This window comes from Mycetomoellerius zeteki, unplaced genomic scaffold (assembly GCF_001594055.1).
Source record: "Mycetomoellerius zeteki isolate Tzet28-1 unplaced genomic scaffold, Tzet1.0 scaffold84, whole genome shotgun sequence".
Lineage (NCBI taxonomy): Eukaryota > Metazoa > Arthropoda > Insecta > Hymenoptera > Formicidae > Mycetomoellerius > Mycetomoellerius zeteki.
This window is the reverse complement of record NW_017257873.1, coordinates 78,047-90,118: the sequence shown is the minus strand read 5'-3', so window position 1 is coordinate 90,118 and position 12,072 is coordinate 78,047. Positions and strand designations below refer to the sequence as shown.

The 12,072-nt window shown below is 38.1% G+C and overlaps 2 protein-coding genes across 2 annotated transcripts; both read right to left on the bottom strand.

Moving 5' to 3' along the window:
- Positions 1–363: 363 nt before the first annotated feature.
- On the bottom strand, positions 364–1,435 carry LOC108730090 (uncharacterized). Its single transcript, XM_018459579.1, has 2 exons — positions 1,142–1,435; positions 364–1,098 (listed from the first exon to the last, which is right to left on the bottom strand). The coding sequence occupies exons 1-2, from the start codon at positions 1,433–1,435 to the stop codon at positions 364–366; spliced, it is 1,029 nt and encodes a 342-aa protein (XP_018315081.1).
- Positions 1,436–1,624: 189 nt separating this feature from the next.
- On the bottom strand, positions 1,625–4,655 carry LOC108730089 (uncharacterized). The gene is made up of 4 exons (XM_018459578.1): positions 3,409–4,655; positions 2,748–3,313; positions 1,991–2,703; positions 1,625–1,840 (listed from the first exon to the last, which is right to left on the bottom strand). The coding sequence occupies exons 1-4, from the start codon at positions 4,653–4,655 to the stop codon at positions 1,625–1,627; spliced, it is 2,742 nt and encodes a 913-aa protein (XP_018315080.1).
- Positions 4,656–12,072: the final 7,417 nt, after the last annotated feature.

Sequence of the window (12,072 nt, the reverse complement as noted above, 5' to 3'; positions counted from 1 at the left end):
AACACTTTAGCGATTTTAGCGATTTATTTCCACCAGGAAATCCCTAACCTAATAAATCATGGTGCAAATTAAAGTAGCTGTCATGTAAACAGTATTAGCTTTGGATCAGAACTCAAATTTGCAATGGCACTTAAAATATTATCAATAGTACCAAAACTTATGTCTCCCACATACAATTATGTGCTAACCATTACAGCGCGTTGTACTATAGCCATTTCATGCAGTGTCTACGGTAGCTAAATTTTTGTCACTCTTACCTACAACGTTTACAGCTAAATAAAATGGATCACACTGCTAAAGTTTTAGGTATCCATATGTTACGACTGAAATTTAGCTACCACATGCAAATTCTTGCTGCTGCAACTAATCTTTTTTTTTCGTGTGCCCTGGCGTTAATGAACTTAGGTCGTTAGAGTCTGATGAAAGTGGAGTAATTGGACGAGAGTTCAATATTGCTTCGATTTGAATGAGAAATGTTTCTAGTTCTTCATATTTTAAAGTAGAGTTTTTCGTCATTCGAACTAAATGGCGTTTGGCTGCCTTTACCGCAGCTTCCCATATACCACCGTGGTGAGGTGCTCTGAGCGGAATAAAGTGCCAATGAATTCCTTTATCTGCCAATTGATCGCTAACTTGCTGTTGAGTTGTTTGGTTCTTGAGTAGGTCGGATAATTCGCTCAATTCGCGGTCAGCGCCTACAAAATTTAAGCCGTTGTTCGAATAAATATCAGACGAACAACCTCTTCTGGCTATAAAACGCTTGAAGACGTTTAAAAATGCTTCGGAAGATAAGCCGGTAGCCAACTCCAAGTGGATTGCCTTTGTGGCTAAGCAGATGAAAACGGCGATGTAGCATTTTATTTGCTTGGCATTTCTTCTAGTGCCCTTCTTGTAATAGCAGGGACCTGCGTAGTCTACGCCACACTGGTCAAATGCCCTCTTAGGAATGTTGACTCGTGCCCTTGGAAGATTTCCCATAATCGTTGAAGCAGCCTTAGGTTGACTTCTAAAGCAAGTGACACATTTTTGAACAGTTTGTCGAACGAGATTGCGTCCTGATATGATCCAAAACCTTTCACGTATTGCTGCTAACGTGGCCTGTGGACCAGCGTGAAAGTGTTTTTTTATGTTCGTGTCTCACAAGCCTAGAGAATGGATGGTTTCTAGGCAGTAATATCGAGTATTTTGTCGAGTATGGAAGTGTTGCTTCTTTTAATCGACCTCCCACTCTCAAGACTCCAGAACCGTCAATGAAAGGATTCAGTTTTAGGAGGGGACTGTTTTTATTTATGGCTTCCCCTTTATCAAGTGATCTTATTTCTGCGGTGAAGTAAATTGTCTGAATTATCCTTAATAAATGAATGATGACTTGATTCTGTTCTTCTGGTGTGATTGGTGAAATAATATGTTTCTTCGTTGTCGAAGGTGCGTGCATATCCTGGGTCTTGGTTTTTGCCTTCCTTGAATTTCTTGCAAACCGATAAATGTAAGCGACCACTCGAATGAGCCTTGTGAACATCGAGTAGCGATTGAAGATGTCAAACTCTTGAGACGTAGCAGTAACTGCGGCGATGGTCTTCGATCTTCTTTCAGGAAGGTCCTTTACTTGAGTAGGAACGGAACTTTAAGGCCATTCTTCTTTATTATCTTTGAGCCACAAAGGTCCTGTCCACCAAATATTTTGTTGAGCCAATGAGGCTGGCATGACGCCTCTTGACAGAGGATCCGCAGGGTTATCTCCACTGCATACGTGATTCCATGACTGAACAGGCGTTAAGTGTTGTATTTCTTCTACGCGGTTACCTACAAAGGCTGACCAGGTTCTGCTGGGAGATTGTAACTACGATAGTACGATTGTAGAGTCTGTCCAAAGATTGACGTGATTTGTGGTGAAAGGAAGGCATCTTGAGATCTTATTGACGAGTTGTGCTAATAACAGCGCCCCGCATAATTCAAGGCGTGACAAAGATAAATCCTTTAGCGGTGCTACTCTGGATTTAGAGCAGAGCAATCGTGTAGAATGTTCACCATTGACTGTCGTGGAGCGTAGGTAAATGCATGCTCCATACGCAACTTCACTGGCGTCGGAGAAACCGTGTACTTCAACATGAGTGTATTGGTCTGCAGGTATGACGTGCCTAGGTATATGTATGCTTCGCAGCTCTTGTAGCTCCGTTTCGTATCGTTTCCATTTGGTGTTTAACTCGAGAGGAATAGATTCATCCCAATCAAGCTTCAGACGCCAGAGATCTTGGATTATAATTTTTGCTGTCACTGTGATTGGACCTAGTAATCCGAGTGAATCGAAAATTAAAGCAATTCGTGACAAGATGCTTCTTTTTGTAGGCCTTTCTATCGATGGTAAATGAACGATACTGGTGATTTTGAATGTGTCGGACTGACAGTTCCAAGTGATACCCAATGTGCGTCTCACGGATTTTTTGTCCGATGCTAAAATGAATTCTCTGTCCTCTTCCATAGATTGCTCATCTTGGAGGAATGATGCATTGGATGCCCATTTCCTCAACTCGAACTTTTCTTCTTGCAATAGTTGAGTGATTTCTTCCTTGATTGAGATTGCTTCCTCTTCGGTATTTGCTCCTGTGACCAAATCATCGACATAGAAGTCTCTTAACGCGATTTTTGATGCAATCGGATATTGTTTTGAATAGTCTTCGGCAAGTTTCCTCATAGCTCTGATTGCTAGGAACGATGCAGCAGATGTACCGTATGTTACGGTAACTAACTCGAACGTTTTGATAAGTTTGCTGAGTCCCGCCACAAGATGCGCTGCAGGGCAGTTTGAGTTGGATCTATCAATACTTGCCGATACATTTTGCTTACATCCGCCGTGAGGGCGATAGGAAATGTGCGGAATCTCACTAAAATAGAAAAGAGATCTTCTTGCACAGTGGGACCGACCATTAATGCGTCGATCAATGATATACCAGTGGTGCTCTTGCATGAGCCATCGAACACGACTCTAAATTTGGTAGTGGTGCTTGTTTCATTTTGGACGGCATGATGAGGAAGATAGAATGCTTGATTAGTTGAGTCGGGCCCCAAATAGTTGGTAACTTCTTGCATGTGCTTCAAGTCTTGATATTCCTGCATAAATTTCTTGTACTCGCTGTACATGTTGGGCTGGGCTATGAGACGTTTTTCTAAAGCCGTAAATCGTCGTAGAGCAATCTCACGAGATTCTCCTAGGTTGCTTAGCTTGTCTTGTTTTATTGGGAGTGTGACGACAAAACGTCCTTCCTTGTTTCGCCTTACGCCTTCTAGAAACAACTTTTCGCAGGCTTGTTGTTCACTTGGAAATTGTTGTTGTGCTATGTTGTGCTCAACTTCCCAAAATCGATTTAGTATATTACTTAGGTCATCTATTGCCGTTGAATGAAAACTAACCTGAGGAGTTTAGCTGTGAAATTTGTCGTAACGCCTGAAATAATCCATCCAAAATGTGTTTTTTGTAGAATTGGTACATTATTAGATTGTCTGATCTGACTCCCGCACATGATTCGCCAAAATAGTTCTGCACCTATCAGCATGTCAATGCTTGAGGGTACATTGAAATTAGGATCTGCTAATTTTATATTGTTTGGAATAAACACATTTTGCATGGGTATAAAGTTCTGAGGTAAGTTTTGGGTTATCCTAGGTAATATTACACAATCTATATTGTCGCTAAAATTATTGAATCGCGATTTGACGCATACATTAACAAACTTATTTACTTGAACTGTTCCTTCCATGATTCCCGCTACGGAGATCTCAAGTGATCGTTCTTTAAGCTGCAAGCGATTGGCAAGTTCTTGTGTTATGAAGTTCATTTGAGAACCACTGTCAAGTAGTACACGACATGAGTGAGATGTGCTGTTTAAGTCGTATACGTTTACAATTGCGGTAGATAATAAAATGTTTAGAGAACGATGACTTGATGTACATTGTGTAGATACTGGAAGAGGAACATTGCTGTTTTGATTTAAGGTGCTCAATGAATTTGATGTGGATTGTTCTGTTTTCGCGCTGGATATGGACTGTTCCGAAATGTTTGGGTTAGATGAGTGTAGCAAAGTGTTGTGTTTCTTACTACATTTGCGGCATGTGCCTGAATTACATGATTTTGCTTGGTGCGTTGTGGACCTTAGACAATTAATACAAAGGTGGGCTCTTTTCGTGACCTTAAATTTTTCCTCTACTGGCAACTTGAGAAATTCTTCATAGTGATAAACTTGATGATTAGCCTTATAACATGCACAAGAGAGATTGGAAGTAGCAATGTTTGTGACTGAAGTATTTTTTGGTTTGCCGACTTGCTTATGAACAGCATTACTTGTCTGATTATTAAGAGCCCTACTTTGTATAGATTCTAACTCTTGGCATCGCTTCGACAAGAAATCTGTTAACATTTTTAGGTTAGGTATGTTTGCATCGAGAATACTAGTTTCCCACGCCTTATTGGTGGATACGTCAAGTTTAGAAGTGATTACGTGGATAATTAGATCATCCCACGTTTCGGTAGGCCTCTTAAGAGCCTTAAGGGCGCGCAAGTGTTTGAGGATAGTGTCCAGCAATTCTCGGAGAGCTGCATGATTTTCCTTGTGGAGAGCAGGCACGTCAAATATTACTTGAATGTGCCTTTGGATGTCCATCGCTTGTTGTCGAATCTTTCCTTGACTGCTGTCCAAGCGTCGTGATAATTGTCAGTCGTCATCTCTACAGACTTTATTTCTCTGCAGCCTTATCCTTTAGTGAAGACCGGAGATAATGGAATTTCTCGATTTCGCTTAAACCTTCATTTAAATGGATTAGTTTTTCGAATGTGTCTTGGTAAGAATACCAATCCTCGTAAGAACCTGAAAAAACTGGTAAATTTATTTTGGGCAGCTTTACGCGAGTTTCTCTATTCCTTGTATCGAGTGCATGTTCATTATCGGAACGGGAAGATGTTGGAACTGAGTTTTGATTAATCTGCTCAATTATCGTTTCATAACGTACTATTAACTGAAAATAAGGATTTTCGAAACTTTCCCGGTTTGTGATTGCTGGGCACGGAGAGCGTCCTTGTCAGCGTTTGCGGGATCAACGTTTTCCAGACTTTCGATACGTGACTGAACCGCGTCGAACAGGGACCATAATTCTTGTAACTTTTTCTTACGTTCAATAACTTCGTGCCGTGATGCATGATTTGGATCAAGATTTTCTATGAAAGTTTTTAGCCTTGTGGCTGCTGCTCTTACTTGGGCTCTTTTAGCCTTGGCTTCCGTTAATGTTAACGCGTCCATTGTGAGATGCTGATTCTCGTGCGAGATAACTTATTGATTGCCTTGTAGACAATGCAACTTGCTCATGCGAACGAAGTTGGTGATTCGAGCTTTGGTTTGGTTATGCTATATACTGGTTGCCCGTTACAACAATAAACTTAGCGCAAAAATAGTGTTGATATAGTAAGTGATAATATTTGAATGTACTCGTTAGTGTAGTGATATGACAACTAACCTTTCTAGCTTCGTCGTTTTTGTTAGCGCGAGTGCTATCTTTATGCTATAACCTCAAGTAACCGCGAGATGTACTTACAGTGCGTTTGGTTGTATATCCTTTATGCTTGTGCATTAACCTATGCCTTGTCGACATCGATTATTTTATGATACCCGTTTGTATGTATGTATCTATTTCCGTAATCCTCGGTATTCTCAGTATCTTCTCAATCTTCCATATCCGGCTCGAAGGACCATTATGTTAATTATGAGATTGTGCCTCTTGCGTTAAGTGTAACGCGCCTTTTCTCATTTTCAATGCCTTGTGGCTGTACTGCGTGGTGCACTATAGTAATCGATGTGAATGCCGCTTGAGAGCTAAATATCTTTATTTGCTGTACCAGAAAAGAGCTTAGTATGCTCGTATGGATGAGAAGATACAACTGAACAGAAAACTTTTTAACAAAACATGTCGGCGTTCTCCTTTTACAACGACGGAACTAAACTTATACTGTGCGCAGGATTCTACGCAGCTAATACGAAAACGCACGAGAGGTGACGAAGGCGCTCGAGCCAATTAGGCGACGATCTAGTAATCGCGCGACGCGTTCCGGTGACTAGGGAAGCGAGGTAGCTTACAGCGCGACTAGGGAATTTGCGTGAGGCGGAATTACGAATTTTACATGGCGCGAATAAAATAAATTTAACTTATTGACACAGCGTGTACAGAAGCATTATAATAACCCGTGTAACCTTGCATATCCTATTTTACAATCAGTGTCAGAGACGTCCAGCTAATAGTGAAGAAAACAATTTATCGTTGAATGCTGATAATAATTTACGAGTACATTCTGGAAGTCATTGTCGAAGTCGAGGTGCAATAGAATTTTTTCTAATACCAGAATTTGTTAATCGAGGAAATCGTACTGAAATGAAATGTTACGAAAATCGGACGAATAAAATTATCAAGGATTGAGGTAGATAGGAGGAAATTTGTAACCATTATTTGTGCATGTCAGAAAAACATTTTATTTAGCAGAATCGTAAGAATACCAACATTTGTTGCAAGGGTAAGGAAAACTGTCAAAAATCTTACCAGTATTCTTTAAAAAAATATGTTTTATAAATATGTTTTATAATAAAATAACAAAGATACAAAATTAACTCAATATAAATGCTTTTTACAATGTTTTTTACAATCCCTGTCTCATTGCAATATTTATGGTTCAAACTGATTACAAATATGATGATTATGAAAAAAATGCGTTATACAGAGAGACTTTTTGCACCATGCGTAAGTAATTATAGCTATTTCACCACAAATATCGCATGTTGGTTTCGAATATTTTTTAAAACAAAAATCGACTGGTGTATCAAATTCTACTGGTCTATGTTCCAAATATCCACTTTTGTACCAAGCGTATTTAAACAAATTAGTAAATCTTGGCTATGAAAATTGATTGTGCGTTAATGACTGTAATTTTAAAATAGCGTTCTAGAATGAAGCTTTACATCAAGATTTAAAAGCATGACTACATCTGAAAAATGCTTGATGAAATTCTTCCATAAACGGAATCCAAAAACGGTTGTATTTTTCCTGTTGTTCCAGCAGGTATAGTTAATAAAACAATATCTTGTGCAGAATCTGGTATATTTCTTTGAATTATATCCGGACAATGACCAGTCCATGAATCTAACAAACTGAATTTGGAAAATATACTTCCCTTACCCAAGTTTCAAAATGATTAGATGTTAGTTTACCAGATTTTGACCAGATTTGACGACATAATAAAAATATTATTTGCAGTAAACATCGTTTCTTGTACCCTAGGACCTAATGTCCCACTAGGTTCTTTTAACACTATAAGAAGTGCAGATAATAATCTACTATTGGCTGAAATAACAGATTGTATTGTATAACTGTGAGTAATCGCAGATATTGACTGTGCTACAGACTCTACCTTTTTTACACCTTTCTGTGCCAATGTACGACCAGCATGTAATTCTAATTGAAAACCACTTTGGTCCGAATTATACACATTTTCAATTCCATAGCGATCAATATAATATTTAACATTTTCAATAAACCTATTGCTGTCTGCCTGTAAAGCTTCCTTTGACATTAAAGCTTTTTTAGTTATAAATTTTGTAATTTTTCTAGATACAATTTGATGCGCGAGCTTAAATCTTCTAACCCATTCGTGTGATGCTTTAAAACCTAATAAGTTTACTTGTTGTTGCGCTTGCAAAACCCATCGTGTAATATCATTATCATGGATTAATGTCCCTTTACACATCACTTCAATGAATTTATCTAACGTGATTGCTGAAATTCGTTCCAACTTTTCAAGTCTATTACCATCTACATTCATTTGCTTTTCCCATTGTCGTAATTGTCTTGCTGACGCTACTTTCCGAAATTTTGATTTTACAGATTCTTGGCTTTGACTTACCACTTCTCCAATATTCAACTGCTTCTCTTTTATATTCTGTTGAAATATCGTCGATGTCACTAACCATTTCTTTTACATTGCATGCGTAATTTTCTTCTTCATCTACGAGTTCTATTTCTTGTGCTTCTGGTACATCATATAAGTTTAAAAAACTCAGCGATTCTTCTTCGATTTCATAGTAATCTTCTTACATTTCGATTGATATCTTTTCCATTTTTTTCTTCATCATAACTTCTTCTGATGTTATAGAAATTTCGGGGAAGTCCACGGCAGTAAATACTGCAGACAGCAGTATTATTACATTTCGTGGATTAAACTGCATTATTTTCTAAAAATTATAAATATTACAATCGTGTAACAATTTCAAGTTAACAAAGATCTCCTTATAGATTAAAAATTACATATTTACATGTCCCTTTCCAATATAATTATTAAAAGAAAGAGAGAAAAAAGTTTTTATTGTCTATTTCATAATAAATTTGATACCTTCTTATTGGTTATTCTTCAAAGGAATTTATTGAACAAGAAAAAAACAATTTTGTACAATGTATAAATGATGTCTTCCTACAAATATTTCAAAAATGTTAGTAAATTATTAATATACTGTTTCATCAAATCCTAACAGTTAAATACTATTTTCCGCCTAGATTAATAAGACCAATGTTTTGCAATTGTTGTATCGTTCGGTGCAACAAGATATAATTTTGGGGATTCGGTCCGCCTGAAGGGTTGGGACCCACGAGAAGCGCTAAGGAGGGTGCATGAGGGGTAATGAGAGAACACTCACTTCACGACTTTTCACTATTTTTATTAGAAAACCCCTTTTACAAGATTCGATTAAATATTGTATTAGATATTTGTGTAAGTATTTCGTGGCTTACTTTAGTGATTGCGTTCGCGCTCGCGATGATGGTCAAGATGGTCGATGTCGCAGTTGTAAGGTGACACCGGCGTTCGCGGCGCGCGTAACGTCTCGTTAGGTTTTCTTATCGGAACGAACTTGAACTCGAACTCTCCGGTCTGCGATTAGGCAGCCGAATATAAAGGAATCGCGGTGTCCTATTACGATTCCTGCCGTGACCATATATGGTCACGGGAATTGTTCGGCGCGTGTGCGATTTTAACCCGCACGCGCTGTCAAATTCGCAGCCTTGCATTTCCGCGTGCCGTTGTCATGCCGAAATGCAAAGATTGCTTTTTGATAGTCTTACATTTCCGTAAGCCTGTTGCTACGCTAAAATTCAGAACTAAATCGTGGTAGCACTCGGAGCTACAACACAATACATTATTCATATTAACATTGAACACTGCAATTAGCTACTGTACGATCAATATATAATGCAGTTATAAAAAATAAATACTTATTATACTTATTAGCCTATTAGTATCATTAGCAACTAGCACTTATTCGAAATCACAAGCATGAAACTGACTAATTCATTCTAACGATTTGCGCCGTTTTATACTTATGTATCCATAACATACGCAGACAAAAATTATTATTTTTGTCTGCGTCAGCAAATCTACATATTTTCTACATCGCCTTATCAATACATACTTAATGTCAACATTAAATATTGGAATTAGCTGCTCTACGATGTAAATGAAATGAATAAAATTTTATTAAAGCATTAATTTCTTTATTAATGCTTTGTTTTTAATTGTCCAAAATATTTTGTATATTTTTTTATGAACGTACAAAAGTATTTGACTGATTTTAGCAGTTTGACAAAGTCACTGTTGCTGTTGGTATTATTATTATTATTACTATTATTATTATTTACAAAACTTATTTCAATAGTCATTACTGTATTGGTACTGCACTGTGGTAAACTGTGTTGTATTTGCCTTTATCGCTATCTCTCGTAATGTCCAACGGTATGAGACGAATACGTAGGTACGGAGCGCGTATACAGAGACGTTTTCGTTCATATCTCAAAAATAGTTTTGCGGAACGTAATTTTAATACACCGTTGTTTTCAGCGTAAAATGTTCTTTAATTTTGGTTATATAAAAAATTAAAAAATTTTTGAAAATAAGGGTGGAGGGTAGGGATGTACAATAAATGAATAGTTAAAAAAAATTTTTTTATTATAGTTATAAAGTAATCTTGCAACCATTCAATTTTCATTCTAGAAATTTTTTTCTATCTCTTATAGTTTCGAAGATATTCGCTCCGAAAAAAAAACCCGATTTTTTTCAAGGGAGGATTTCACCCCCTTAACGTGCGACTCCGCACGTATAAAAAAATATGTGTCTCTTATTTTTGTTTATAGAATAACATACTAAAAGCTCATTTAAATCGGAGGGGGACCACTCATTGTGTTCCCTTGTTAGTGATACAGAGATCGTAACGAATACATTGCTGTAAGTTGCGATAATGAATCATATAACTCTTCTTATCATACAATGTCGCGAGAAGCTGTCCTCGCGCTTGCCGGGTGGTTTCTCGCGCGTCGGGCAAAACGTTAGATCGGAATGCGTATCATGGAGATGATGCGGATACTCCAAGTCCACTTCGAGAATATAACCTGTTGGCGAATCTAACGCGACATCCATAACGTTAAAATTGTCTACATCGTTGACCCATCGAAAATCGACGTATGGTGATGGTTGACACATTGCCCAGCCGTACAATAGCCGTTGTTAATGTCAAAGTACATAAGGTACGTTGACGGTTTCGATGGATCGTACGATTGCATGTATTTGTTGTTGGCCTGTGCATATCTGTTGGAACATTGGCTCAAACCTTCGCGTATACCACATTCGATGAACAGGACCATGTCGATGTCCATAAGAAGTTCGAATTTTACACCTGTATACTTTAACATAGCGTCCCACGTGAAGCCCGATAGTGTATAATATTAAGGCTATGTCGGTTCTAACCAAGGGCTAGAGGGGAGTGCGGGGTGCAGGGTACCCGTAGGCGCGGGGATACCCGTAGGTGTGGGAGAGGAATGACGTCACTGAGCGAGCGGGGAGAGGGGCGCAGGGAAGGTCACCGGTCGGTTGCATCGCTGTTTACATAGGATCCTTTTTTTTCTTTTCATTTTTATGATGTAGTTTTATAATACGCTGTTTTTATTACCGCGTCGAGACATAGGACAGGATGGATGGGAGTAAAGAAAGAACGTACATAACGATGCGAACGAAAATTTTATTCATATTTTATTATATCATTTTTTTTCTTACGTATTAAAAACTAAAGCTAATAATTTGCAATCGATGAGCTGATGCCTGTTGAAGATGTCGCGTATAGCGTTCTCGGAAGAGATATCGGAGAATCGTGTATATTTAACATCGACCATATCAATGAGTCTGGTTAATAGTTCGAACGTTACACCGATGCACCCATCAAATTCAAACATACGGTATAATGTCGTTTCGATCATCGTCATGCGTATGGATGTAGAATCGAGACGTATGAGCTTAACGTCATTCAGCGTGCAAACTCTGACCGTTAGCGGTCCAATTATAAAATTGTCTTTGTATTCATTTCGAAGCATTTTGTAAATATTCCATCGCTTCTCGTAGAAGTCTTTCCACGTTTCGAGAGACAGCGACAGTTCGTGTCCGCGATGATCTCCCAGGACGATTTCCATGTAACTCGGTGGACCAACGTTGATTACAATTTCCAAATACTTGTAGCCTGTAGCCGTCAAGTCGTAACGTCTACTTAGTAAGCGCACCGCGCGATGCTCCATGATATGTAATACAATTATGTTGTAAATAATGTTGAAAAACATTTTTTTTATAGAATGTTGAAACTTTACATTCGCGTTATATTCCTTCTTCGCGTCGTACGATGCGCTACTTTCTTTGACGCAGAACATTTTTTTTTCTTTAAACCGTTCTTACAAGCGGATATCGCAAGACTTGATCGCATCTACGTATATTGTGATGTATGTATTATACATGGTAATACTTCTGAAATCGAAGAAGGGGTAGACCCTCCCCTATTTTCAAGAATTGCGAACGTGTCGCAACACATTTTATAACATCTTTCTACGTATTTCCTTTTTTTGCGAGTTTATCTATGTTTATACATACATACATACATACATACATACATTATGGCTATATTTTAATGGCTTTGATGATGTTGGTGACGACGATGATGATGATGCTTTTTCTTCAAG

Excerpts from the sequence above, each read along its gene's own strand:
- LOC108730090 (XM_018459579.1), bottom strand. The coding sequence starts at position 1,435 with ATGCACGCACCTTCGACAACGAAGAAACATATTATTTCACCAATCACA. Across the intron at positions 1,099-1,141 it reads ACCATCCATTCTCTAGGCTT|GCCACGTTAGCAGCAATACG; the intron begins GTGAGACACGAA and ends GCTGGTCCACAG.
- LOC108730089 (XM_018459578.1), bottom strand. The coding sequence starts at position 4,655 with ATGGACATCCAAAGGCACATTCAAGTAATATTTGACGTGCCTGCTCTC. Across the intron at positions 3,314-3,408 it reads TTCACAGCTAAACTCCTCAG|TGAACAACAAGCCTGCGAAA; the intron begins GTTAGTTTTCAT and ends ACAATTTCCAAG. Across the intron at positions 1,841-1,990 it reads TGCTCTGCTCTAAATCCAGA|TTACAATCTCCCAGCAGAAC; the intron begins GTAGCACCGCTA and ends GTACTATCGTAG.